The sequence below is a fragment of the Euphorbia lathyris genome, chromosome 5 (assembly GCF_963576675.1).
Source record: "Euphorbia lathyris chromosome 5, ddEupLath1.1, whole genome shotgun sequence".
Classification (NCBI taxonomy): Eukaryota; Viridiplantae; Streptophyta; class Magnoliopsida; order Malpighiales; family Euphorbiaceae; genus Euphorbia; species Euphorbia lathyris.
Genome location: NC_088914.1, coordinates 27899809 through 27927720, shown reverse-complemented (window position 1 = coordinate 27927720; position 27912 = coordinate 27899809). Strand labels below are relative to the sequence as shown.

Below are 27912 nucleotides of genomic sequence, written 5' to 3'. Positions count from 1 at the left end.
CAAGAGGTGTGTAGAGATGCTGGAACACAGCCATAACCCATGATGATGATGAGAGGGTGTCAGGCAGAGTTCAGAAGTCTCCACTGAGGATTGCTTTGAAAGGTATACTAGAGTTCCTCTATAACTCTTGTTCTAATTAAATTAATTTGTTATCATTAGTTACACTTAAAGGTTTAATATATTATGGATGTTAAATTTCATTTAACAATGTTTACTTCAGCAGTCGTTTGTCTTCCTACCCTTTTTAGGGTCATAAGAGCGATCCTGCACACATTATACACATCAGAAAAAACGGTCCACATATAATTCATAGGAAGCGAACCCATACCATCTCTTGAGCATAAGTAAATTGTCTGTCTGATCATTCAAATTAAGGTTCCTCAGACAGCAATGGTGGTGAGATGTGATGCTTGTAACTACAGATGGAAACCGCTACTGTACTTGCAGGTACCCGGCACTACCTAACCCTAATGGGATCAAAACATTACCTATAAGAGGTATGAGAATATCCTAGGGTATCCATTAGTTGATACCTGGTATATATTTGATGGGTAAGGGTACCCACAAATTAAGAGTTTGGAATTGGCACCACCCGCATATACCCTACCAGTTGTCATCCCTACTTGTAACGCGCTACATGTTGAAGATAGTCTTCCAGCTCTTTCTCCAATTTCTCAATGAACTGACTCGTATGCTCGAGGGACTGTCCAAACTTGTACTTCTCCAGAGCCTGCATCATAACTAATTATTCACAGACATCCAACAATGGTTTATCCAACCGCATGTAAAATTACTCTTCTTTTCCTGTAATAACATTTTTACCTATTCTCTTCATTCTTATTCCCATCTTAATCTAAATTGAGGCGTTTCCATCACAGTTTGTTCTTGTTTATAAGTGGAGTTGACATGGCATTGACTCAAATCTAACGTGGCTGTAATGCCACGTCATATTTAAAAACAGGGGTTTCGCCAAAAATTCATAACAGTGGCTGAAAATGGGGAAATTATTAGAAGCATCCGGTTTTCCATTTAACAACCCTTTCTTACATATTTTTGACACTTGTAACATGGACTCATACATATTATAAAAGGCTCTACTATTTTAATTATTAAGTGGGGTCACAATACACGTGTACAAATGTGAAATGTGAGTCCTCCAAGTGACATGGAAGACGGAGTGCTTAATATAAGAACTCCTGAAAATGACGTAAAGAGATCAAAAGGGGAAAGGAAACTTCTACCCAACTGTACAGAATAAATTACTAGAGGCATAAAACTTTAGAGCGGTCAATATCCTGGTGACAACTAAGACAGGAGACAATGATTTTATGACCCTGAACGAAGAAAGGCACCAATGAACAAATGGCCTCTTGCTGCTTCCTTTTTTGCTTTGTCTTATGCATGTGAGAGAAAGGAAAAAGATTAACTAAACAAATCTGTCAAATGGTAAAGTATGTGAAATTGTGGCACAATTTTTTTTTTAATGCGCAGACTCAAATCTTGCAGACGTAAATAATATATCTGGATGAGCTACACTATTGATGTTCTCAGGTTTCAAGATCATTGGCTGCGAAATATCTGAGGCATCAATTAAATAAATTGCAGAAACTTACCTTATGTTTAGAAAGGGTTTCTGGAGGGGACATAATCTCTGGCTGAACATAGTTCTTTCCCCTGTAGAATATGATACTACTGTCAGGTCTTGTGTCAATCACAATGCCTTTGCTCAGTCGAGCTAGCTCCTCTGCATATTCATGAATTTGCCCAGGCCTGCAAGGTTTGCAAATAACCTTCACTGTTTCATGCTTCTTCCAATGAAGATGCATATTCAAAACGACACCTCCAAAAACACCTCGTCTTCCAACAAGAATAAAGTTCTTCTTCTTCTCCCCAGTACGCTTAAGGTAATGCTTTTCTTCCTCAGTTAACATTTCAGGATCATGTGTTTCAGCTGGCAATTTAAGAGCATCGAATTTCCTTAACTTCTCAATTAACCATGCCTCCTTGCGTTTGGCCTAAGAAGAGTTCAAAAGGAAAACAAATTTAAATGCAAAAGCAAGGAATAGTTGTTGGAGTAACTGTGAAATCTAAGTATTCTGTTAAGTTGTTACTGTTTTGTTTGGCCTTAGCCTATTTTGGACTATTAGAGGCAACTGTTTTTCCTTGATCTCAGCTCACATCCAGCTGCTATTTAAGGTCATGTTTGTCAGGGCAATCTATCAATGAAAAATATTATCTATTTCCTTCCTATTTCTTTCTATCTCTTCTCTAATTTATGACTCAAATCCTTTCTAGAAATTCTCCTCTAATATTAATTCAGAAACCAACTCCCAGATATGCAACCTTATAATTCTTCGACACCAAAGAGGTCAAGCAGTAGAGCCGATATAGCAAAAAGAATCGGCTTCATCTTTAAGAGCTAAGGACCTAGACCAAGCACTGTAGGCATACTGCATAAATGTCGCATAATTTTTTTTTTATTCCATCATGCTCAAGAAATGAACAAAGCTAAGATTCAAAAAACCCAACAAAGTACAATCAGTAACTTAAAGCTATTGTTAACAGCATTCAAGTGAAAAATAGACATCCAACCTTTTCAAGTTTGTATCTAATCCTAACTTCTGGATTTGGGGAATTCATCTTCTTTTTGGCCTTGAGACGATAGAACCTGAGCTCATTCAGTTTGGCTTTTCTAGAGATTCTAACCTGCTTAGCAGTCTTCTTCCATTCTGAAAAATGATTTTTACGAGTCTGCTTACCAATAGAAAACCTGACAACATCTTTGTCTGTGTTCAGCTCAACTGACGCATCTTTCATGTATCCTTTGCATTCCCTATTTCTCAGAACACCACTGCTAGCAAGCACATTTAACCTTTGGCCACATGGGAAATATGGAGAAGAAGCTAACCTTGAAGCCTCTATCAAATGTCTAGCAGTCCCATAAAGTCTATAGTGCACAAAGGTGATGTCTTTCAGAGTGGAAGTAACAGAAGTGGTTCTGAGGAATGATGAAAGGCTGGAATCATTCTGAACCTGACAACAGTACCAAGGTAAAGATTTCCTGTAAAAAGCACAGGCATCATGTATCAGATACCAGACTACTTATAGAAGACAGTAGCCAGCACCAGTAAATTATGCAAACAGATGCATTAGTTACACGATAGCTCTGAATACGATATCTATAAAGAGAAGGATATAAATGGAAAAGGAGAACAAGGTTTTATCAAAATTCATAATCTTTTCCTATCGTCCCACCATCAACAAAAGTCATACAAGTGACTTGATGCATTAGATGAGACCACGGACTCTCTTCTCCTTGATTTGCTCTCTCTCCTAAGGCACTTATTATCTGGTATTAGAACCCATATTCCGCCCCACAGCTCAATTTGGAGGCCAATTTAGATAAGTGGTGCTATAAGTTGGCCCATCGTATATAGAGTAAGAGTTGCTGCAGGTTTTGCAGTTTCAAAATAGGCAATATAGGCAAGTGAATACAAATTCCTTCCATCTTTCTTCTACCTTTTCCCCTTTTGATGAATAAAAGAAAATTGTATTACCAAAAACTACGAGAAAACAAATACGCAACCATGTTCAATTTAGAACCACAAGTTCCAATTATAACTCCTATATTTTCCTACGCTCTTGACAGTACACCCAACTCAACACTCTAAGCAATAAGCCCCATAACTTTTTGTTTGCATCTATCTGTATATATTAAAAATCTTGCTATCCCTAGCCTGCCAAATATAATACATAGTGGCAGCAAAGGCAATTCTCCTCAAATTACTTCAATCTATCTGACTAAATGTAGAAAAATGAAACCAAATGATTCTAAAGAACAAATAGCCATAAATGCAAACTTGAACATTAAGCTGCAATCATCATAAAGTAAATGCCTTGATGATGTTCAAAACATTTCACCAAATTTCTAACCAAAGTAATACTAAGCGTCCATTTGATTTTTGGCCGTCAAGAAATAATATGATCAATGAAAATGCACCTTTTGATAGCATAGCGGAGTCCAATACTGATGCTGCCTCTGATTGAACCCATAGCATTTTCTCACAAATTCACTGAAAATTTATGCTACCCGGATTTTGAGGAATCTTGACTACCCTCAGATAACTGCTGTGCGACGCCATTTCATTGAAAAAAATCATTTATGATCATTCATCTGCCATCTCCTTCCTCAAACAAACCCATAATCTGTAACAATAATAGAAATAGCATCAGCAGAGTCCCGTTAGAAAAATAGGAGCCCTAACATTAATCTCTTACTTTTTCGCACTGAGAAACTGACAATCAACAAGAAAATAATCCGCTAAAAGCTAAAAGCAAAAATCATATACTTACCGAGCGGCTAACATTACTCAGGCCACCTTCTACTCTACTCGCTTGGAATTTACTAATCGCAAGAGGTGAGGTGACCGAAGAAGGTCAGATTGGTAATTTAGTAAACCAATACTCTGTCAAACGGTGCCGTTTCCTTAGAAATCACATAGCATTCCTTTCCACGGATGAAACGGCGGTAATCACCCAGCTTCACGCTGTCGCTCAGAAAATGTTGAATTTTCTCAAATTTCCTTCTCTAAATACAGTTAGAAGGTAAGCCAAAATTTCCCTGATTGTTTCCTTCAAACAAAATTCGCTTGTTATTCTTCTTTCTTCATCGAATTGTCGGTTACAGTTGTTCAGTGGGCGAAACTGGAACAAATTCTAGACCGGCAACACCCAAAATCTCAAATTTACGAGGAGGTTCGTCTAATATAAATTATTTATCCACGAGGTTGAGCTTGAGCAACGAAAATGGGGGAAGTACAATGAACTCACAGGGGGTTGGAGCGAAAGACGGAGTCATCATTGTCGACCACGGTTCACGTCGTAAAGAGTCAAATCTCATGCTGAGTAAGCTATTACAATTCTGAAAATTTCATTTTCCAATCTATGTACACTCATGGTTTTCTGAATATGGTGGATTTTCCAGATGACTTCGTTGCCATGTTTAGGGATAAAACCGGGTATCCAATTGTGGAGCCTGCTCATATGGTAATTACTCTTTCCTTTTGCTTCTGTACAGATGGTCCTGCGTTGAGATCTAGTTATGGGTCTTCGCTAGCTGATTCTAGACATAAATGGCTACTGGCTGCAACTTGGTTTTTCAATTTCGTTATAATAAGGCAATTCAATTCGTTCACTTTCTCAGTGCTACTCGATCAAGAACTCTATCTTCCTTAAGGCCATGAAAGCCTCAAATTGTTCCTGCAAACTTAATATCTCACCCATAACAACTTGTGATGATACGAGGTTGTTTACTGTTACTAATTTTGATTTAGTTATAAGTCTATTTGCTCTGCAATCAAGGTCAGAACTAGAAGGAAATCTGAATTTTCTTAAGCATTCTCCCTTCACAGTTTGTTGTAAAAGATTGAACTATTGCTCATTATTGGAACCCTTCCATAAATTTGAATTTTCTTGGAAATAAACTGCTGGTCTCTTTCCTAATTCCTCATTCCTTAATATCACAGCAGATGCACAGAGAAATACAGTAATTACACAAGAGTAAACAACTACCCATACCTAAAAGAAATAAATGCATGTGGTACGTTTTACACCTGAAAACCCCCAGTCCTAATCATTATGGATAACATAGTAACTTAGCAAACTAGAAAACAAAAAAAAAACACAAATGAAAGATCACAAAATAACTAAGGTGCACCCCACTTCATATCAAGAATCTTCTAGCATATTACATGCAGCTCAGAGGAAAGCAGGTAAATGAAATAGAATCTTTCTAATTACTTAATCCTAATGCATTTCCTTGGAGTATTTCGATAGTGAGACAAAAAAAAAAGTGTACACTTTTTCTTTACCCTACTTGCTCTTGTAAAACTAAAGAACTTTTGTTTTGTATCTCTTCTCAACTTTTTAATGTACGCAGGAGCTGGCAGAGCCCTCAATAAAAGATGCATTTGGTTTATGTGTTGAAAAAGGGGCAAACCGGGTGATTATAAGCCCATTTTTTCTTTTTCCTGGACGGCATTGGCACCAGGTAACTCATCATTAATTTTTCCTAGTAACTGGTCAACCGATATGATTACGTAGAACGTTATATGTGGTGCCTAAGAAAGTTTCAATCACATGTTATTTGAAAGGATATCCCTGCCTTAAGTGCTGAAGCTGCGAAGGAGTACCCTGGAGTGCCATATGTCATCACTTCACCTCTTGGCTTGCATGAGCTACTTGTGGTATGTAATTCTTAACGTTCTTTGCTTAGAAGCCTTAAGCTCTGGAGAGTGAAGTCTTTCCATATTTCCAATTGTATTGAACTTTTCTTTTTACTTGTGTTGTGCGATTTTAAATCATTTCAATAGGTTTAGTCTAATTTTCATGAATAACGAAACATTGCAGAAAGTCTGTAGCTAATAGTAATCTGCTGCAATATGATACATCATACTTGCAGTTTTCTTTCTGAGATGATTTTTTTCTGATTTCTTAATAATTATTTAGTTTATTTCCTTTAGATATTTCTTCTTGTTAATGGTAGTCTTTATGAGGACTAAGCTTCCTTTTCTGTGTCTTCTTATCAGCTGTAAGAAGATAACAGAGGACACCCTGCTTTTATACATATACTGTAATTTGCTTAAACGGATTCATCTTTTATCATATATTTCCATGGTGTATGCTGCAGGATGTTGTAAATGATAGGATCAAACACTGCTTAAGCCGTGTAGCAGGAGATGCAGATGAATGTGCAGCTTGTGTTGGAACAAGTAAATGCAAACTCTACTAGTCCATGGTTATACGCACTGTCAGATTGAAACCTTATTGGGCTTGCTTACCTAGTAACAATACAATGCAGCAATTCCTGTTCTCAATGAGAAACTGAGAAACATCTGGAAGAAATTAATATATACAAGTGGGTTATTTTTACAGAGAGAGTTGTCTATTTATGTGCTGTTATGTTACCCGTATCAATATGCAGTAGGACCTAAAATTTCTTCGTAAATCTATAATTTCTGAAATTCATGTGTTTTGACTTTGGCTCTGTCTGTTGTTGCTCAACAATTGTAATGTTTCCAAGTTGTTCAACAGATGATGTGAACTTGTTTATACAAACTGTAAATTGATTCTTGGCAATACTTTTCTGATTAATTTACAGTCACAATGATGTAGACTGAATATTTTATGAGAATATAAATGTGCATTTACATTTTCTGATAGCGCAATTTGTATGAAGCGGAAAGTTATGAACTAACCCATCTGTTCTATATGATATTTACATTAACTGTTTGTAGCTAGCATCTAGATCTTTAAGATGAAAAGTGTGACATGTGATATGCATCATTTACTTGTTATTCAACAAGTCCGAACCCAAACATATTTTTCAGCAAATTCCAGATGTTGGAGAAACTCTCCATCTTAAGTTTCATGCTTGAGCAGGGGTCTCTTCTTCAACTTGTTGAAGTATGATCTTGAGTATATAGGGAGGTGTTCCTAATTCTTGATCATCACTACACCTCTGACTAGCGAAAGTGCATAACCTAAGGGATTATGTTCACCTTTCAGTTTATGGTCATTTCTGTATCATATGAATCTTGAGGGAGGAGGGTGAGAGAGTGGTACTATCGGTCATCTGATAGATTTTTTTTGTTTTTATTTATTTATTTTTTGGTACTTCGTTATTGATTTGAACTTACTTTCAAAGTTTTCAGTTGTGTCATCAATCCATGCTCCAAAAGCCCTATTTGTACTTTCTGAAGTTATGAATGATCCCTGTTACTAATAAATATATTTCTTTAAACTACTTGCACAAATTTGAGTTTTATGATATGCTTGGAGAGGGAGGTAAATTGAGTGAAAGAAAGGATTGCAGAATTTTGTTATTTCCCTTGTTTTTGAAGATAAAAGACAGGATACATACATGGAACCTTCATACCATTTCCTCCAGATTGAGGAGAGTGGCATAAAGTTAATTGAATAAAGTTGAAGTCCAAGACTACAAACTTTTCTGCCTTGCAAGTTGCCACAGTTGAAGTGAAAGACCAGAAAGTAACTTTGGTAGGGGTTCTCGGTGGGCTTTGCCACTGTCACAGAGAGCATTTTCTGTTTTTCGGGATAAAAGGTATATTGATTGCAGTTACTAATCTGTACTTAAGTCATGAGAGACATATGCGTTTTATGATAGTGGATTTATATTTACAGTCTAGAAAACATGCCTCTCTTTGAAGGAAATGATGTTCTTCTGTATACTCTTTTTTCATCTCCCCTTTCACAAATATGTCTTGTGCAGGTAGGTTCCAACTTGTTACTCGAGCAGGTAGTAATCTTGAGCAGCAGCGGAGTTGATGTTGATGTTGGTGGAAGCAGGGCCACAGAACATGCTGCCCCATTGAGGGAAGTAAATGAAGGTGACAGGAAAAGTGCATACAAGTATCATAAGACCCATCAAGGAAATACTTGTTTGAGTTGAGAATCTATTTCCTGAAAACAACAACACCTGGGTAGCCACTGCTCCAATAGTTCCTCCACTTCCTGTCATCCCAGATATTACTCCTAGTGACCTGCGTAATTCAAAACATTATCTTCTTTTTTACTCATTTCTTACACATTTCTACATATCTCTTGACAAAGTTCTGCCTATGTAAACCTATTCAACTACACCCACTGGGTTTGTGTTAGAAACTAGATGGCTACTTCGTTACAACAAACTGTCTTATTTTCTGTCATTATTATGGATTGACTATAAATTTTAGAAAACGAAAGAGGCTTCAAGCTGAGCCTAGATTACAAACAAAATCCGTCTAATTGGGTTGTGTGGCTATAGTTTTGTTTACCACCTACGGAATCACCTATAAAAAAGTGTGCTTAGATATGTGAGTGTTGCAGAAAATAAATGAAAATGTGAGAATAGGTAGAGCTAAATGTGTGTTGCAAATGAAAAAACTACTCTTTATAGAAGGATGATATACAAATGTATAAATAAGTATATTTTAAATTCTACTAATCATATGAAACTAAGCGTCTTTTTGGTTCATCTGTTAGCTATCATTTTTTGTATTTAGCGATTTGTTATTAGTTGATTAATTATTAGTGTTTGATAAAATTGTGATGAACTGTTGCTATTAATATGTAAACTGTATAATATGGACATTTTAATTTTTAGAATTTTCTAATTCAAAGGTCAAAATTGATAGTGTTAAGCTAAATGTTCTTAGTTTTGATAATAGCGAAAACCATGTTCGCTTTTAGAGATAAAAGAACCAGAAGGATCCATTTGTAAATTGGCGAAACTATAAAGTTATATTTAGGATTTACCAAATAAAAAAACAGTACAAATTAATAAAAATAATCTAAATAATTAAATAAAAATTAAAAGTTTATTGAATGGGATAAAATTATTTTGTTAATAATGTTATAGAAATATAAGTAAATATAAAACAAGAAATATGTTTAAAAATTAGAAGGAAAATTTTGTCTAACTTCAAATATATACAAATAGTTTTTCACGAAAATTTTCAAAAACGGTTTCCATAAAAATGTTATATCCTGTTGTTGTATAAGTCTAAAAAAATACTATATTTCTTAACGCTAAACGCTGAAACAAATACCCCTAATTACTTCCACTATTTTTTAAATAACATTTTTTTAAAATTTTCGACAGATTAATCATGCCGTCAATAAATATCTTAATTATAGTATTATTATATATATGGAATAAGTATCGATTTGTTAATTCTATTTTGATTAATATTAAATGCAAGTAATATTCAAAGAAAATTAATAAACATCTTGTTAATTTTTAGAGGGTAAATAATAATTAAAAAAAATCCCCTCATTTGGGGAGTGTAGGGGACTTTCATTGGTAAAATTTTCTGAATACGGCGGCATTTCAAATCCGGAAAACCGGCGTGCCATCCAAATATTTTAGTTTGTACATGTGAAGGTTGGCGAATTCTATTATTTGATACGAGCATTCTCATCGTGCCCTCAATTTACCTTTACCTTTCTTGGATTGGGATTCCTCCATGTTGCGCATCACCATGTCGCTCAAGAAGAAATATCATGACCTGACTTTCTTATCATGGATATACTTGTTGTTCTATTTGTATGTTTCCATGCGTATGAAGGATTTTTATCTTCATTGAAGGTTGGCGAATTTTATTATTTGATACAAGCCTTCTCATCGTGCCCCTAATTTACCTTTACCTTTCTTGGATTGGGATTCCTCCATGTTGTACATCATGAGATCGCCCAAGAAGAAATATTGTTGCCTGACTTTCTTATCATGGACATACTTAATGCTCTATTTGTATGCTTCCATGCGTATGAGGGCTCTTTATCTTCATTCTTCAAGGAGATCCAAATGATATCTCATATTGGTCTCATTGTTTTCTTCGTAGTAGAAAGTTTACCGAGGCTGGCACCCCCTATCTTTATCGGAACGAAGGCTTCGGTCCCGTATGTGAGCGAGAAGGGTGTTTCCCCGTGGTTGTTCAGGGTGTAGTTCTTTAAGCCCATAATACAGTGTGCAACTGTTTAGGCCAATATGAATAGAGTTTTTCCAGCCTTTTCTTGAGGCATTGGACGATGGTGCTATTAGTGAATTTTGTCATTACGTTTGTTTGTGGGTGTGAGACCAATGAAAAATGGAGTTTCGTATGTAGGTTTTTGCAGTAAGTTCTAAAAGGTGTACAATCGAACTGTTTCCATTATCGATGATTATGGTGTGAGGTATGTCGAACCTGCTCAAGATTTGCCTGTTAATGAAGTTGATGATCTGGGTGGAGGTGATGCTGGAAGCTAGTTCCACTTACACCCGTTTGATGAAATGATCCACTGCGACGATTAGGCATTTCCTCTGACGAGATACTTCGCGGAAAACCCATACTTTGTCAATTGCCCATGTGGAGAACGACTATGCCGGTTGAATGACCTTCGTGACTAAAGCCAATGACCTAGTCACAGGTGCATAGCTTTGGCATGGTACACATTTCTTCACAAAGTTTGCTCCGTCTTGGGTCATTTGGTTCCATTAGAATCTTTAAAGCTTGGCTTTTCTTAGGAGCCCTGGCATGTTCCTTCATGAATTTCCTAGAGGGCATATTATGCTTCTATGAAGCCAATGCATTTTAGCCATAAGTGGCTGAAGGATCATCAGTAGAGGGCTTCCCCAAGGACGACGTACTATCCCGATTTCTGTATGATTTTTATTCTTTCGTTATGGTCTGATGGTAATGTACCTATAGAGAGATATTAAAATATGAGATAGAACAATTCATTAGTTATGTCAATTACCATGATTTCGACTTTGTCAATGCTGGACTAAATTTTTTCTTTGATTTGTTGAGGCAAGCCTTTGATCCTTTATTACTCATACGACCTTAGCCAGCTTATCGGCCTCGAAGTTCTCCTTTTATGGGATCCTCCGAACCTCCAGGCTGCAACCCTCTCTCTTTCCTTCGGTTATAAGCTCTTTTACTAGCAAAAGGTACTGTTTTATAACGTGCTCGTTGGATTTGTAACTGCTAGTCAATTGGCTGACTACCAACTATAGTTCACTTTTTAGGATAGCTTGATCGGGCTTGATGACGTTGATTATTCTTAAGCCCTGCAGTAGTGCTTCGTATTCCACCATATAATCAAGGTCGGGAAGTTAAGAGAAGTAGGATACCTTAGTTTTATTATGTCGGTCCCTCTTACGAAAACCCATATGCCAGCTCTTTCTTGCCCGAGCTTCCATCGGTATAGACTTCCTAGATGTATCTGGGCTTGGGTCTCGATTACGAAGTCTACTAAGGCTTGCACATTAAAGGCCCTTTACGGCTCATACTAGATGTCGAACTCTGTCATTTTTAGGGCTCATTCTGTTAATCGATCGGATGTTTCTAGCCTCTGCATCACATTGCGAAGCGGGGGAGTATGTTCGGACAACGATAGTGTGGCTTTAGAAATAATGTCTAAGCTTTTGCAAAGCTATGAACAATCCATATGCTAGTTTTTCTAATTTTGGATAACGGGTTTCTGCTTCTCTAAGGACCTAACTAACGTAGTAGACCGAGAACTGCTCCAATCCTTCTTCTTAGATGAGGACTATGCCTAATGACTTGTCTACCACACGTATATATAGGTTGAGTGTTTCTCTCGGGACTGATCTATTGAGAAGGGGAGGCAATGCTAAGGACTCGAAAGACGCTTGGTTGTCTAGTTGAAGTCCTTTTCTCCTTTTAGGCTTTTGTAAAATCGCCATCCATCATTTCAACGAGCAAGAGATGAAACACCATAAGGCATTTATTTTTCCATCCAGTTTTTGGATATCATTGACCCTTCGAAGGGGGCATCATGTATATTATTGCATTAATTTTGTCCGGGTCGGTCTCTATTCCTCTTTGAGATATCGTGAAGCCCAAAAATTTACCCGAGCTTATACTGAACGTGCATTTGTTTGGGTTGAGTTTTAAGTTGTACTCTCTCAAGGTTTTGAATACCGCTTCAAGGTTGGTGGCGTGTTGCTCGACCATTTTGCTTTTTATGATCATGTCGTCAATATAGATCTCAATTTTATCCTCAATCATGCCTTCAAAAAAATTGTTGACAAGTCTCAAGTAAGTGACACCTGCATTTTTAGCCTACAGGCATTACATTGTAGTAACACGTACCTTCATTTGTTATAAAACTCGTTCTCTCCGTATCGAGTGGGTTCATTGGTAAATGGTGGTATCCAAGCACGGTGTTGAATAGTGAGTAAATAGCATAACCCGTTGTAGAATCTATATATATGTCAATGCAGAGGAGAGAATACGAGTCCTTTGTGCAAGCCTTGTTTAGGTCCGTGAAGTTGACGCATAGCCTCCACTTTCCATTTGCTTTCTTAATAAGGACCACATTCGCTGGCCAAAACGGGTAGATAACTTTCTCGATGTGTCTGCTATTTAGCAATTTTTTCACTTCAACTTGGACAATCTTTTGCCTTTAGAGGCCATGATTTCGTTTCTTCTTTTTGATCGTCTTTGCTTCTGGGTCAATATTCAAGGAGTGTGTCATTGCATAGGGAGATATTCCCATGACATCTGTAAAACACCAGGCGAACGTCGTGATATTGTCTTTTAAGGTTCGGATAATCTCTTCCTTTATTAGAGAAGGTATTCCTACTATTTTTCTTTCTTCCATAGAGACGGGCTACCATTATACTTATAATGTATGATTAAAATATAAAAATAAACTAACAATTTATTATTTTCCTTTAAACCTCAATATCTTATTGAAAAAGAAAGAAAATTTTAACTGGGAAGTCTAAAATATATGTTCATTTTGTTATAAAGTAATAATATTTGTATTAGGGTGAATGATTTATTAATTTTTATCTTTTTATTTAATATATTGTTTAGTTATTATATTTTAATAATATATTATAAAGTTTTTAACTTTTATTTTATTTAAAAGTTTAATTCATTATAGATACACTAAATTATTTAATAATTTAAATATTTAAAAGATTAAATAATTGAATAGAACAAAAATTAATAATTTTATAATATATTATTAATAATAAAAAAATAAAAAATTATTTATCTTTCCCAAAAATTCTTAATCACACTTTTTTTTTTTTTTATCTTTTACCTATTTTAAGGAGTACGGGAAAATATTCTAAAATTTCTCCTTTTAACCACTCTAATCAATGATATATTTATTTATTTTTTTGCGTAGAGACAATATGTATTCTTATCTAGATAATTGTGATCAAGACTTGATCATAGTTAAGGTATATCACCCCTCTCTGCTGCAGATGTATTTAATGAAAATCTAATTCAAATCTTTTTCCACAAATTCAGTCTTACATTTAATAAAAATCTAATTCAAGATCTCTTCCCACAAATTCAACCTGGATGTCAACTTGTAACCCATAGCTCTAATCAATGACTCATTACTCCATTTGGTTTATATTATCTCTTGCATTAAATTTATAAAAAATGGACTAAAATATCATTTATCTATTTTTATTTTATTTTCTGTTAATAATTTGTCCGGTTTCTCGATTCAAGACTCGTCGGGTACCTTTTAAATAGATTCTCTTCCAATTAATTTTTTTTAACGTATATATCTCTTTTTATTAATAATCTACATTTTTTTATAACATTCATTAAATTATATCACTCTTCGTGTCTTCAAAACAGAAAAAAAAATAGTAATTAATACAAAACTCTAATCATGGTCAAATAAGAAAAATTTATATTAACCAAAAAAACCTCCCTATTACAAATCGGGGGGAATAGTAATTTTGGATCAAATTAGAAGTGTACATCTGTACTTTTACTAATTTCATCTTAGCCAACTGTATTTGTTTGACTAATTAGAATTTCAAGTTGATTGTTGTTTAAATTAGGGTAAATAATTTACTTTTCCTCTAATTTTTACCTAATACACTGTTTAGTCCTTCTATTTTGAAAAATACATTTTAAGGTCTCTATTTTTTACCAATATTAACCTTGTGGTCTTTTTATTTATTTTTTTAGATTTTCAACCGAACATATCTTAACTTTTAGGACAACCACAGTACAATATAAGTTGACCATGTTACTCTATTATTTTATATATATCTGTTTATACTAAAATATAATGATTACAAGTCTAAAAAAACTAGACAAAAGGATCAAAGGGTTAATATTGACAAAAGTTAAGGATATTATAATGTGTTTTTCAAAATAGAAGGACTACAGTGTGTTAAATTATAAACTTTGAATTTGAATTTTAGTGCCAATTGCAGTTGTCTTGAGTAATTAGAATTTCAAGATGATTGTTGTTTAACTTAGAAACTTTGAATTTGGATTTTAGTGCCAATTGGAGTTGTTCTCAGTAATTAGAATTTCAAGTTGATTGTTGTTTAAATTACAAACTTTGAATTTGGATTTTAGTGTAAATTCAATTAACCGGATCTAATTAAAAGATGAAATGGTTTGGTTTTTAATCTATTAATCTAATAAACCATTTAATTAACTCAACACTTTTGCACTAGAAAGTGTAGACAATTAATGGAATGATGATTCTAATTTAAGATATTAATAAAGTGATTCTAAAAAAAGAAAGAAAAAAAAAAGATATTAATAAAGTGTAATTTAGGAGTAATTGATTTCTTACCTTTTGGAAACGAAAGGGACCACGCCAAATGTGAGGCCAGAAGCAGCTTGAACAAAAACCGAAAACAAACACGTCACTGAAACAGAACCCCACACCGAGTTAACTCGCCCAAGTATCACACACAGCAAACCCGCCGTCGTCTGCACCGCCCAAAGCCCCCACAATCTCCCCCTAACCCCAAATCTCCGCCCCAACATATCAGATAAAACTCCTCCCACTGGCCTCGAGAAGAAATTCGCCATTCCGAAACTCGCAGCAATCGTCCCTGCAACCTGAAGATTCACTCCAAATCTATCGTAAAAGTATCCAGCAATTATATTATCAGTCGTCAGTTCTGAACCAAAACAGTATCCATATGTGAATCCCAAAATCCACCCTCTATAATTCCCTAATCCATTCTTCAAAACTTCAAGAAACTCATCTTTTTTCTCTTTCTCGGCCATTTTCGGCGTAAATTTATAGTTTCCGGTCGGCGAATCTTGGCCGAATGCCAGAACTAGTACGGCAGTAAAAAATTGAAATATCCCAGGGATAATGAATGAAACTCGCCAAGCCATAAATGAAGTTAAGTTCAAAGAATTAGTTAAAAAATGAAATACCAGTGGCATAACTAACTGTGCGACGCCAGCTCCGGTGTTTGCCCATCCGGCGGAGAAACCGTTGGCCAGGCCAACGACTCTGCCGGAAAACATAGAGGTCATCCAGAACTGATTGGCTACAAAGTTAGCTAAAGAGAATCCGACTAGAAAGCGAATTAGGATGAAGGAAAAAGGAGAAGAGATGAAAGAAGTAGAAATTATAATTGGTGCAGTGATTAAAGAGAGAGTGGAAGAAGCAATACGTGGACCAATAAGATCACAGATAGGACCCATGGTGAGGCGAGAGAAGATGGAACCGACGAAGGAGGCGATGGCGGCGTTGCTAATATCAGAATCGGAGAGGTTGAGATCTTGGCGGATTACAGGTATGAGAGGAGGTATAGAGAAGGTGGAGAAGAAGCAAGAGAAGAGAGAAAGCCATGCCAGGTGAAAGGCAAGCATGTGCGGCGATGATATTGAAAATGGACGGAATTCAGTAGCTTTGTTTTCATGGTCTACCGGAAGAGAGAAGTAAGCTTGTTTTGAAGACTGACTTTCCATTTCTCAACAAAAGAGGGAGTTCATACTTCGCAGTGTAAGCTTATATATGGTTTGGGGGCGAGCCAATGTATTGTTTTAAGGCTTTATGTCTTTTTTGCAGAAATCTACTGCTTTTACGTTTTTGCAAATTTTTTTCTTGTGATTTTTTTTTTTTTTTTGGGAATAAAAGCATGCTTGTGGTTTAGAGCATTTAAGATAAAAATCAGTTCCACCCCAGCTGTTGGGTAACTCTTCAAATCATACTTTTTTTTTTTTTTTTTTTTTTTGAAGATTCATGCATCCTCTTTATTAACAAAGAGATTAATCGGTTCCACCCGCTGATGGGTAACTCTTCAAATCACACATCCTCTTTATTAACAAAAAGTTTGTTGTAGACCATCTATTAGCTATGGTGCTTAAAAGACCCGGTTGACTTGGCATTGAGTTTGCCAAAGCGGGGCGAGACGGAGATTGTATTAACCATCTCAATCATTGGTCTATCGAGAATTTCACATTCTCATTCTTGAATTATAAATGGAGAAAATTTGGCTACCATCCCCGTTCTACGGGGAATTCCTATTTTATTTTTATTTTTTTTTGTAAAACATCAATTTATAGTTATAATTTTGGGTAATTAATTTATTAGTCCCTATATTTTGACAAAACACACTGTTTAGTCCCTGTATTTTCAAAAACACATGGTAAGGTCCCTAACCTTTTTATCAATGAACTGTTTTAGTCCTTCCGTCTGTTTGTTATATTTTTTTTACCGTTTATGACTTCAGAAATGACTAAATTACCCTTTACTATTTACCTTCAAACTTTAGAAGAGAAAGTCTAATTTAAAAGAAGTTATTTGTATGGAGAACAAGAAAAAGAAAAGACCCAATGAATACGATTTTGAACGATTAAGAAGAAAATCAAGAAGAAGAACATTCAAAGTTGATTTCAGATGCATTAGAGTTTAAAGGAAAGGAAAAGAAGAACGCAAATCCAAATTGACTAACAAAATCTTCATGAGAGTCTAACGGCAGGGACTAAACAGTTCACCGAGAAAAATGTTAGGGACTAAACAATTCATTGAGAAAAAAGTTATGGACTTTATCATGTGTTTTTGAAAATACAAGGACTAAACAGTGTGTTTTGTCAAAATATAGGGACTAATAAATTAATTACTCTATAATTTTTATTGAAATCATACTATTCCAATGACATATAAAATCATAAACTACTAAATATGAAAAATTAACTAAACAATTACAAACAAAGATTCAAAGCATAAAATGAAAACAATTCCAAAATAAATTAATAATATATATATTTTAGTTTTTTTTCTATATTTGGGTATTTAGTTGGGGATCCGTTGGAGATTCCCAATGGGGACATTCGGAGACGGGGATGGGGATGGGACACTTATAACCATCTCTGTCCCGTCCCCGACAGTCGGGGACAATATATAAACCATCCCTGTCCCATAGGGATTCCAAATGGGGATTCTCCGTTCCCAACAGGACGGGTCTCCAACGGGGATGGGGAATTCCTAACTAATTGATAGCTCTACCACTATTGGAGTGATGGTGAGTGCCAAAGAAAGTTGCCAATTTTTGGTAACCTTGTTTTAAGGTTGTCAAACCTTTTTTTAATATAAAAAAATGATTTACTTCATTACTATTGGTACATTTTTTAATGAGTCTCTTCTTTCACTATTGGTTGACAATATTTATAATTAAAATAAAGTATATATAAAATAATAATTTGTGGGACTATTGTGGAAACTTTTAAAGTTTCTTACTATTGGAGCATTTTTTAACAAAAGTTGTCAAGGATGATATATACAATTAAATTAATAAACTATTATATTTTAGTATGATGTGTTAAGTTTTGTCACTTTTTGAAGCAACCTCTATTGGAGATCCTCTTAATAAGTCTTCTTAGGGGTGTTTGTTTACCTACTTTCCATCTCATGTTTGTATTTTCACTTTAAAATGCAGAGTTTGAGGTGTTTGGTTAGACACATCCTGTTTGCTTTTTACAGCTGAAAAGTAGTTTTTTACAAAAGTAGATAATCTTTGCTTTTTGGAAAAGCGGACTTTTCCAGAGGCAAACAACAAATAGTAACAGTTATTTCATTTTTTATTAATAATTTAGTATCGAAAAGTCTCTCACCTCCTACTATACAATAATTAATAATTTTAATAATAAAATAATAAATAAGAAGAGATTGTGAGAAGTACTATTACAGTTATATGTATCTGTCACTCCTCAAATCATTAAGGAGGTGTTTGGTTAGTACTTTTTTTAGGCTAAACAGAACTTTTATTCAGAGATAAGTGAAGTGTCTCTATTTAGATCGCTTATAATGAATACAGGGGAAAAATAATGAATGAATGAATTAGCATAGGAACAAGCGTTTCATGCCAAGAGATGGGTCACTGCGTTCGCTAACCTTGAAATAAAAAACACTAAAAACCTAGTGTGAGTGCGGAGCAAGAACCTTACGTCAGCAATAATGTTGCCAAATTCTGTAATATCCCCGCAACCTGATGTAATACTATCGGTAACTACCTTGGCGTCTGACTCGAATATAACATTTTGGTGGCCAAGACTTAGTACCCAATCCATACCAAATTTTAGAGCTAGTGCTTCAGCAACTCTAACTGTGGCTAACCCGGTCAAGTGTGTAGTGAAACCGGCTATGAATGCTCCTGAACTGTCTCGTAGAACTGCTCCCACGCCAAAGACGTCATCTTCGGTGAAAAGGGTTGTGTCCACGTTACATTTAAGCCAGCCAATAGCCGGGCATTCCCACTTGTTGCGGCGTTGTGTACTGCTGTTCTGAGGTACACTTCTGCCCAGCGAGGATCTTCTCTCAGGCCTTGCTTGGTCTCTGGCTTCGGCTCTCGTACGGATTGCTACCTCCTGTTGAAGTTGGTTTACCCGTCGTCGCTGCATTAAAGGCAGAGAAGCGGGTGTTGCAGCTCCGTGGTGGGCCTGCTCTCCTAGTTCTGGTGGCGGTCTGCTGTAGCTACCCCTCTCAAAGGTACGAAGCTCATCTTCCGCCAAGCCGACGCCATCTCTGCTGGGTGCTGATGTACCGTTGCTGCTTCCATGAACTGATAACCCGCCGATGCTGCTGCGGTTGCTGCCTGCTTGTCGATTTCCCTCGTGAGTGGTAATTCAGACCGGCATTAGGTGTTCTTGTTGTGCCATTGTGGCAGGGACAATAGTTGGTTCCTCCGACGCCCCGCGGTTGAGTATCGCAGGCCTCCTTACTGGTCTATCAGTACTTTTTCTTCTCATGTTTATCTTTCACTCTAAAATGAAGAGTTGTAGGTGTTTGATTGCTTTTTTATAAAAACAAAGAATCCAGCAAATAATAGTTAAATAGTGAAATAGGAGTCTCTTGCTCCATAGGAAAATTTCGCTTAACACTCAATGGACAAATTGCCTCCCCCTTATAGAGTTCAAAAGGTCCTTAAAGTCCATAACTATGAGGAATAAGACCTTTATACTAGGTATCATAAATAGTTTAAGTCTTTGTTTTTTTGGAAAAAAAATGTAGTTATACGATACAGGAGAACCAAAAGGCTTTTTAAACACTTAGTAAGAAGACTTCTTGTGAGTTTACCTAGAAACCTTCGTGTCAAGAAATTGTAGATTATGGTATAAGGATTAGATGATCACAAACAAACTTGAAGATGTAATCAGATAAGCTTTTAAGAAGTTTTTTCATCCTTATTTCTTTCAACTTTCTTATTCTCGTACTTTTAAGATTTGAGAAAATAGATCATAGAACACATACTCCATGGTTATTACTCCATAGTTGATAGTGCTTTGAGAAAATAGATCATAGAACACATACTCCATGGTTATTACTCCATAGTTGATAGTGCTTTGAGCTTCTCCAATTTTTGTGGAGCATAAAAGCAGTGTGTAGATCATGATAGAGTATATCAACCATGGATTGATGCTTACATTTTCTGACCACACGTAGCATCTTGAAGCAGTGTGTAAATCATGATAGAATATATCAACCATGGATTTGTGCTTGTTATAAATTTACATTTTCTGACCACACGTAGCATCCTGAAGCAGTTCGAGATTTTAATAATCTAATACCGAATATAGATTCAGACTCGGCTCGGCTCGGCTCGGCTCATTTAAAACCCTACGATGAACCATCATCCAACCATGTAAGATTGTCAACAGCCATTTTAAAGTTATTTACTTTTATAAAATATTCTTATAATGATAAATGACAGAATTCAAGAATTTCCATATCTCATCCATAAATGCAATTTATTATTAATGCAAGCTTAACTCACTAATTTCTCTCCTTCAAACCAAACCAAACATTGCATAAAATAAAATTAAAATTAATAACCTCATCTATAGACAACTTTAAATTTTTTAAAAAAAAAACATAAACAAAAAAGTAACCTACCTCATCTATAGACAACTTTAAATTTAAAAAAAAAAAAACAAAAACAAAAAAGTAACTTTAAAAGGGGAACTTCGACTATGCACCCCGACACCAATTAAAAGAGATGGATACGAATTCATGAAAGATGATTGATGTAAAGAAATTAACCTATACAAATGGTACTATTTTATTACACCAGTATAGTAGAATTTCTACAATAGAAGTTGCATCCTACATTTCTTTAAAAAAAAAAACGTGACATGTAAAATTATTTACACGCATGTAACAATTTAGAGCAACCTAGCCGTTAAGTCATCTCAAAGCCAAATTATTTTCACATACGAAAAGCATAATCACAAAGCATGCAACAATGCAAACAGTGAAATACGAACAGTGAAATACGAAGAACAGGATTGTATCATAAATGGCAGTAAACTAAACTAATAAAACTAGCAAACACCAAATTAACAATTAGAATCTCCTAATTGAAAACAAGAAAACCACAATAAATCCCATTTTCCATTGTTTACATTTGAATACAACTTAAGAATCACACGCAAAGAGCAGATGAGGGAGGAACAATCAACTGGACACTACTATTCAATATTTCTGGTTATGAAGAATCAATTCCAGATATCTAACTCGATAATAAATTCAGTTGGCCAATTTTTTTTCTTGTTTAATCATGATAGCAACTTCTGCCTGTTACTTGAACATTCCTGGCAAAAGTTCCCATATGGCAACCTGCAACGAAATTCCAGCAGATATTGCACTGCTTTCATGAAAGCACAGAAACAGAATTACCAGAAAGATGCTGTTATTCCCTCATGATTGGTCATCAGACCTTGACCGATTCAATCGACGACGTCTTCTTGGGATTGGAGAAACATCCTCACCAGCGTCACTTAATACGTGCAAGTTGTCGTCATCATCATCTTGTAGACCCAACAAATTCTCACCCCATAGGAATCTGCGTTCAGGAATTGCTCCAGCTGCTCGTCGATGCCTTGTCCAAGGTCTTGACCGACCCCTTGGTTCAGCTGCACCATCAGCCGAGCCAATCATCTGGAATAAGAAAAAAGTAGTCCACCATGGGGCATTAACTTCGCCAGCACCACCTTCCCTTTCAACAGCAAACCTATCACCATTTTCAATGACATAATCCCCCACAACAACTGCACCTGGAATTGCCGAACGAACAGCACTGACAATATCACCATATTCTCTTTGGCGCTCAAGACACCTCCAAGCTCGTTCTCTGGATGGATCAACATCACAAGGTCGGGTTGTTGGGTGTGCCCTCCTCGCATGCCTACGCAATTCTTGGTAGTTTCCAGTGAATGAGCAAGATTCTCGTGAGCAACTTCTCTTCTTTGAATTCAAATATTTTCTAGCCTCCTCTACAACATCCCACCCTAGTACAGCTCCTCGGCATAAAGGGCACTTCAAACTCAATCCTGACTCTGAAGAGTTCGCATCAGCCTCTTCAAAATCAATCCTATCACGAAATGACTCGGAATCACCTGCCTCCAAAACAGCTTCTCCTCGAGATTCTTGCCGCCTATTAGGATCTTGGCTAGTGTGTTCTAAGGTTCCTTCAGGCATTTCAACAATGTTGCTTCCGTTTAAATTTTGATCATTGTTTTCGTTAGCACCAGGCATGTGAACACTCAAAGTCAAGCTTGTATCAGAAACATTGTTGGGAGTGGATGAGTTTACAGGTAAGGGTAAGCTTATATTGCTCCCAGAATAATCCCTTTGCTTCTTGAAGCGATCAAGGCAATTTGAGTGCCTGTAACTTGTATCACAAACATAAGATCTGCAGCCCTTCTCATGCGAACTGCACCGCAGAAGAACAGCATTATGTGGATGGTCCATGCAAATAGGGCATGAAACCTCATCTAATTCTTTGTGAATGATTCGGATTTCTGAATCAGTATCACGTCTCCGTTTCACACCAGCCATCTTGCGTGCACTGTAATATGTTACTACACAGGAACTCATTAGAATGCCACACTGTTGAACATGGTTCAATAGTAATTTAAAGGAGAACAGCATTATTGCTACCAAAGATGATTTTGGATGATCAATACAAGGGGGTTAAATGCACCATTGGTCATTAAACTTATATGATTGTCTCAAAATAGTCACTCAATTTCAATTTGTCTCAATTAATTCATTCAATTTTAAGTTTTGTTTCAATTAGGTCACTCTCACCATTTCAGCAATTAACAAGCATCGGAAAATGACATATGTGACATGTCAGCATGAGTCAACTCAGATCTCTAACCAAAATGAGACATGACATCTACGTATGCGCCACCCGGCTATCACGTGTCGGTTATTTTTATGAAAAAAGACAAAATTTAGTCTTTTTCATAAAAATAATTGACACATGGCTGTCACGTTTCGTTTCGGTCAGAGATCTGAGTTGACTCATATTGGCGTGTCACACGTCATTATTTCGATACCTTTTAACCACTGAAATCAGCGGAGTGGCCTAATTGAGACAAATCCCAAAGTTGAGTGATTTTATTGAGACAAATTGAAATTGAGTGGCCATTTTGAGACAACTATGTAAGTTCAGTGACCAATGGTGCATTTAACCCTACATTAATGACTGAAAACTATTTATACTAAGAGAAGCAGTTTGACAGTAACAATTGAGGGCAGTTATTGCCAATTCATGTGGAGTTCAATGAATTCCTAGGAACAAGATAGATTTATTTTATAGGATTCAAAGGAAAGCCTACAAACCCCAATCACTAGATCACAAGATATTCAAATAACAGTGATTTCTATTAACAATACCAAGCAAGACACATGAATAGACAATTGTAGCTCTGAAATCCAGATTCAGAAGTTCGAAGGCTAATCAACATATCATTTACTAAATCTATATCTACAGCTTCAAGATACACCATTATTGTGGCAATTAAATATCTTGCTGGAAGATTTGCAAAGAAAACACAACTCTATAGAACATAAAACTTGAGTTTTCCAGTAGATTAAAACAAAATTCTAGACAATAAACGTTAAGGACGCACACGATGACATCTGGTAGTACAATCTATTACAAGAAGTTCAGTCACAAAAGCAAGGATCACAACTTCTTTTAACCAGTTCCATCACCACAGAAATCATAAACTCCTTACCACATTTACCAAAATCCTGCTCAAACTCCAATTTCCTTCTTGTCGTGGTCGTGTTAACATGAGCACCACTACATTCCCATTCTCAGTTCCCCGGCCAAGTGCAATTGAAATGTAATATTTCTGACCTTGTTCATAATCTAGCCCCAGACAACTGTTAGAAATGATATTTTACTTACCCTTCCTTTCAACCTCTCAATACCACCCATATGCCTGCTTTCTTACTACCCAAAACATTGAAGAGCAAAAAAAAAAGAAGTTGCCAGAAATTCATGGAAGCACTTTTGCACAGACAAGCAATTTTTTTTCTATCAGGTAAAGTATTCCATGAATTGTACACATGCTAATCTAAAATCCATACCTTTTATGGTGCATAATTTTTAAGGAAAAACGTGTTTAAAAAAAGAAAAACACATTACTTAGGTACTAAAAATATATTGCAGACTAATTTGCTACTAGACCACAGCTTTTAACCCTTCAAAAAACTATATATATTAAATAAGAAGAGGGAGAAAAATAATTAAGAGAGGAAGTTACCTCATAGCAACCAGCATATATGGCCATATATTCTTAGATTATAAAACTAAGATAGCCTCTTAAAATTCCAGTTGAAGTTTTCAAATTAGAATACATCAATACCCATAATTTTGGTGAAAATCAAGAAAAAACCAGCCGCGTGGGAGAAAGATTCAGCTCCCAACCGCATTGCTAATGACCCAAAATTCAATAGAAATGAATTTACAGTAAAATGAAGCCTATAATTTTCTTTATGAAAAATATGTGCTAGTGGTATATAAACCCAGAAGTCAGTAGTTCCAAACCACTACCTTAAAATTGAATGATAATAATAATAACAAAATTGGCTTATACTATAACAGCAGTCTGCTTTGACGTTTCTATATTATCTTTCTGTTTGGCTTTTCACTGGTTAAGTGAGAAATCAAAATAAGGGTCAAATATCACCAAGGTTCAGTAGTTCAATCTTTTTGGGAAATAGCCACTGTGACAGAAAGAACATTGTTATATCTATACAAACAATCTGATCTTCCCCAGCTCCTATCTTCTTCACATTTTAAACTCACCCTTTCCTAATGCAAATCCAAACAACTGAACACAGTAGCTAGTACGGTAAGCATCTTAAACCTAGACTAGAGAACACATTTAAGATTAGAAAAAATCAAACATATAAAGGAGAACAAATTACAATAGGTTTCATCATGACAAAAGAATCAAAACATGAACAGACAATGAGAAGGCTCAAAAGTACCAAAAAAAGAATCTATCTTTCAACAGGATATATACTTACCACTTGGAGCAAAACTACAGAAATTCCCCTCTGGAAGCTTCTGAAGCTCTACTTGTATAAGCAATTGAAAACTAAAGACTTCTAATTGACTTTATAAAGAAAACCACAACGCAATCACTCTTACTATGCTCCAAATAACGTGATTAACAATGCTGTTTAAGCTTTGTCGAACAATCTTGCAGCAATACTACCTTCATTAATAATTCAAACATTACTTCTTCAGCCACTAAATTACTGATGAGTCATAAACCCTGCAGTTGAACCACAGAACAGGAGTCATATTATAAACAATACCTTGATAAAGATTTCGGCAACCATCATAAGAAAAAACATTCTTTCAGGGAGGAAAATGGCTGTGGTGGCAATGAAGTAATAAAATTAACGAGCAAATTACAAACACACAATTAAGGATACAACTTTATCGAGCTTATCAAATCAACAAACCCAAAGGACATCAGCTGGATAAGGGATGGTCAAAATCACTTAACGTAAAAAGTGAATGTTTCTCAAAATGATTTTTGATACTTGACATAGCAATGGATTACAATGCCTTAGAACAAAAGAATATACGTTATCTTTAACAAACATACATCCATCAACAAGCAACTGCTTCAATATATGTGCCATAGTTAGCAGTTTAAGGCATCAAAAAATGGCGTCAGACTCATCATTGTTATTTTAGATAAGTGCAAAGCACGATCCTTGGTCACTATTCCTTTCAAAAACAAATTACAAATCCAAAGCACCAAACCAGTTGCAGCAGATACCAAGATTATGATATAACAGATAGAAAATCATGATTATTGTTCCTATGATTTTGCCACCTAAATGAACAAAGTGAAGCACAACACAATAATTTGATACCACAACATCTTGTTCAAAGGGGAAATTCTTAATTCAGAAATTAAGTGATTTCGTACAAAATTGTCAATCTACGATACAATTGAAACCACATACAAAGTGAGATGAATCCAAATTACCTACTACCCAGAGAGCCCCATATAAATTGAGACAATTAAAGCGAAAATCAGAAGTACCCAAATCAACAAAGATCAATCAGCAAAATCAATAGTAAGAAAAAGGAGATCGTTGAAATTATCACAATTAAGAAACCAGGGAGAGGAATTACAAATCGAATTCATGGGGATGTGTGATCTGTAGGGAGGTTGCGTGAAAATCTGGCTGAGATATAGAGGAAAGAGAGAAAGGAAGGGGGAGATAAATTGAAATCGAGATGAAATGAAGAGAAATTAAGTTTGTATGGAAAACGAGGGCCTTCAATATTTATAAAGGGAAAAGCCAGGCGGGGAGAGATGGAGTAGGGTCAGACCGACGGTGGCTAGAACCGCCATCCTTCCGATGGAAAATGAGATGAGATGGTGGCACCATTGTGGATGTCTGACACGTGGCCTCCATGCACTGATTAAACGCTTTATATAATTGTAGTTGGGTCCACTAATCCCATGACATGGCATATTGGCATCTCTAATCTCACTGTTTCTGTTTCGCCTCAATCGGCACCGTACGTCTCCATTTAAAAAGGGTTGAATTAGGCAGGTCCTTTATTATTTAATTTTGATCTTAGTATCAATGATTTCCAGTTTTAATTACTTCAGTTGAGTTCAATTATCATTATTTATTATAATTTATTATTATAATTTATATATAATTATTTATATATAATTTATTATTATTATTTATCATTATTTATCACTTTTTATTATAATTTTTTATATATAATTTATGCTTTATCATTATATATCAATTCATCATTTTCATTCTCCACTTACATTTCATTCTCCGCTAGACGTGATTGTCAAATCTGTTACGCTATACCATTTCGTAATTCTAAATTTGTATTTGAATAAAAATTTATATTTATATATAAATTTGTATTTGTGTGTAAATTTGTATTCATATGAAAATTTGTATTTGTGTGTAAATTTGTATTTGAATGGAAATTTATATTCATATGAAAATTTGTATTTGTATTTAATTTCATAAACTTTAAATTGTATGTAAATTTGTGTTTGTATGTAATTTGTATTTTTAGTTTAAATTAGACTCATCTATCTATACTATATATAATAGCGGAAACAGAGAGAAATGAGGATAAGTGTTTTAGAGGTATTTTTTATGAGTTGTCAACGTAGTAAAAAAATCAAAATAAAAAAAGATTTAATTAATTAATAATAACATTGTGTTGATACCAAAGAAAGCGACGGTTGACAAGGTAACCGATTTGCGCCCTATTGCTTTATGTAATGTTATTATTCGTATTCTTTCCAAAGTTATAGCAAATCGCTTTAAACAAGTGCTACCTAAGCTAATTTCTGAATATCAAAGTGCTTTCCTATCTAATAGACTGATTACGGATAATATCATTGTGGCTTATGAGGTTATACATAAGTTGAAAGGCATGAGACAAGGGAAGCATGGTACTTCTGCTCTTAAATTAGATACGAGCAAGGCTTATGACAGGGTTGAATGGCAATTCTTACAGAATATAATGGAAAAAATGAGTTTTAATACAATATGGATTAATTGGCTAATGATGTGTGTCAGATCTGTCAGATATACCATCACTCATGGTGGTAATGAAATTGGGCCAATTATACCATCAAGAGGTATACGCCATGGGGATCCACTGTCCCTTTTCCTATTTTTGGTTTGTAGTGAAGGATTATCAGCACTTATTCAGGAAAAAGAAAACCAAGGAGAATTACATGGTTGTCGAATTGCTAATACTGCACCTTCAATATCCCATTTATTCTTCGCGGA

General features: G+C 35.4%; 4 protein-coding genes across 8 annotated transcripts; 1 reads left to right on the top strand and 3 right to left on the bottom strand.

Moving 5' to 3' along the window:
* Positions 1 to 312: 312 nt before the first annotated feature.
* Positions 313 to 4508, bottom strand: LOC136230660 (uncharacterized CRM domain-containing protein At3g25440, chloroplastic-like). 2 transcript variants are annotated; one of them, XM_066019805.1, is made up of 5 exons: positions 4354 to 4508; positions 4001 to 4206; positions 2593 to 3061; positions 1614 to 2015; positions 313 to 730 (listed from the first exon to the last, which is right to left on the bottom strand). In XM_066019805.1, exons 2-5 carry the CDS (start codon positions 4051 to 4053, stop codon positions 620 to 622), a joined length of 1035 nt encoding a protein of 344 aa, XP_065875877.1. In that variant the 5' UTR covers positions 4054 to 4206; positions 4354 to 4508; the 3' UTR covers positions 313 to 619. The 2 variants fall into 2 exon arrangements, with proteins under 2 accessions (XP_065875877.1, XP_065875878.1); XM_066019806.1 differs by lacking the exon at positions 4354 to 4508 and adding an exon at positions 4279 to 4343.
* LOC136230661 (sirohydrochlorin ferrochelatase, chloroplastic-like) lies at positions 4495 to 7213 on the top strand. The gene is made up of 6 exons (XM_066019807.1): positions 4495 to 4605; positions 4688 to 4905; positions 4985 to 5046; positions 5939 to 6049; positions 6153 to 6245; positions 6689 to 7213. The coding sequence occupies exons 1-6, from the start codon at positions 4562 to 4564 to the stop codon at positions 6788 to 6790; spliced, it is 630 nt and encodes a 209-aa protein (XP_065875879.1). The 5' UTR covers positions 4495 to 4561; the 3' UTR covers positions 6791 to 7213.
* A 637-nt stretch (positions 7214 to 7850) lies between these two features.
* On the bottom strand, positions 7851 to 16420 carry LOC136230659 (high affinity nitrate transporter 2.7). Its single transcript, XM_066019804.1, has 2 exons — positions 15133 to 16420; positions 7851 to 8561 (listed from the first exon to the last, which is right to left on the bottom strand). The coding sequence occupies exons 1-2, from the start codon at positions 16269 to 16271 to the stop codon at positions 8306 to 8308; spliced, it is 1395 nt and encodes a 464-aa protein (XP_065875876.1). The 5' UTR covers positions 16272 to 16420; the 3' UTR covers positions 7851 to 8305.
* Positions 16421 to 21137: 4717 nt separating this feature from the next.
* On the bottom strand, positions 21138 to 26503 carry LOC136230644 (uncharacterized). Of its 4 annotated transcripts, none has more exons than XM_066019778.1 (3): positions 26261 to 26503; positions 25132 to 25382; positions 21138 to 22648 (listed from the first exon to the last, which is right to left on the bottom strand). In XM_066019778.1, the coding sequence occupies exon 3, from the start codon at positions 22636 to 22638 to the stop codon at positions 21499 to 21501; it is 1140 nt and encodes a 379-aa protein (XP_065875850.1). In that variant the 5' UTR covers positions 22639 to 22648; positions 25132 to 25382; positions 26261 to 26503; the 3' UTR covers positions 21138 to 21498. The 4 variants fall into 4 exon arrangements, with proteins under 4 accessions (XP_065875850.1, XP_065875849.1, XP_065875848.1 ...); XM_066019777.1 differs by having other exon boundaries at positions 21138 to 22661; positions 26261 to 26501; XM_066019776.1 differs by having other exon boundaries at positions 21138 to 25382; positions 26112 to 26502.
* Positions 26504 to 27912: the final 1409 nt, after the last annotated feature.

Bases quoted from the DNA above. Each gene is read 5' to 3' on its own strand.
- LOC136230659 (XM_066019804.1), bottom strand. From the start codon at position 16,271: ATGGAAAGTCAGTCTTCAAAACAAGCTTACTTCTCTCTTCCGGTAGAC. The intron at 8,562-15,132 runs GTAAGAAATCAA...TGAATTACGCAG, and splicing joins GTCCCTTTCGTTTCCAAAAG to GTCACTAGGAGTAATATCTG.
- LOC136230660 (XM_066019805.1), bottom strand. From the start codon at position 4,053: ATGGGTTCAATCAGAGGCAGCATCAGTATTGGACTCCGCTATGCTATC. The intron at 2,016-2,592 runs GTTGGATGTCTA...AACTCTTCTTAG, and splicing joins TTAGATACAAACTTGAAAAG to GCCAAACGCAAGGAGGCATG. The intron at 731-1,613 runs GTAAGTTTCTGC...GTTATGATGCAG, and splicing joins AAACCCTTTCTAAACATAAG to GCTCTGGAGAAGTACAAGTT.
- LOC136230661 (XM_066019807.1), top strand. From the start codon at position 4,562: ATGTTGAATTTTCTCAAATTTCCTTCTCTAAATACAGTTAGAAG. The intron at 5,047-5,938 runs GTAATTACTCTT...TAATGTACGCAG, and splicing joins TTGTGGAGCCTGCTCATATG to GAGCTGGCAGAGCCCTCAAT. The intron at 6,246-6,688 runs GTATGTAATTCT...TGTATGCTGCAG, and splicing joins GCTTGCATGAGCTACTTGTG to GATGTTGTAAATGATAGGAT.
- LOC136230644 (XM_066019776.1), bottom strand. From the start codon at position 22,731: ATGCTGTTCTCCTTTAAATTACTATTGAACCATGTTCAACAGTGTGGC.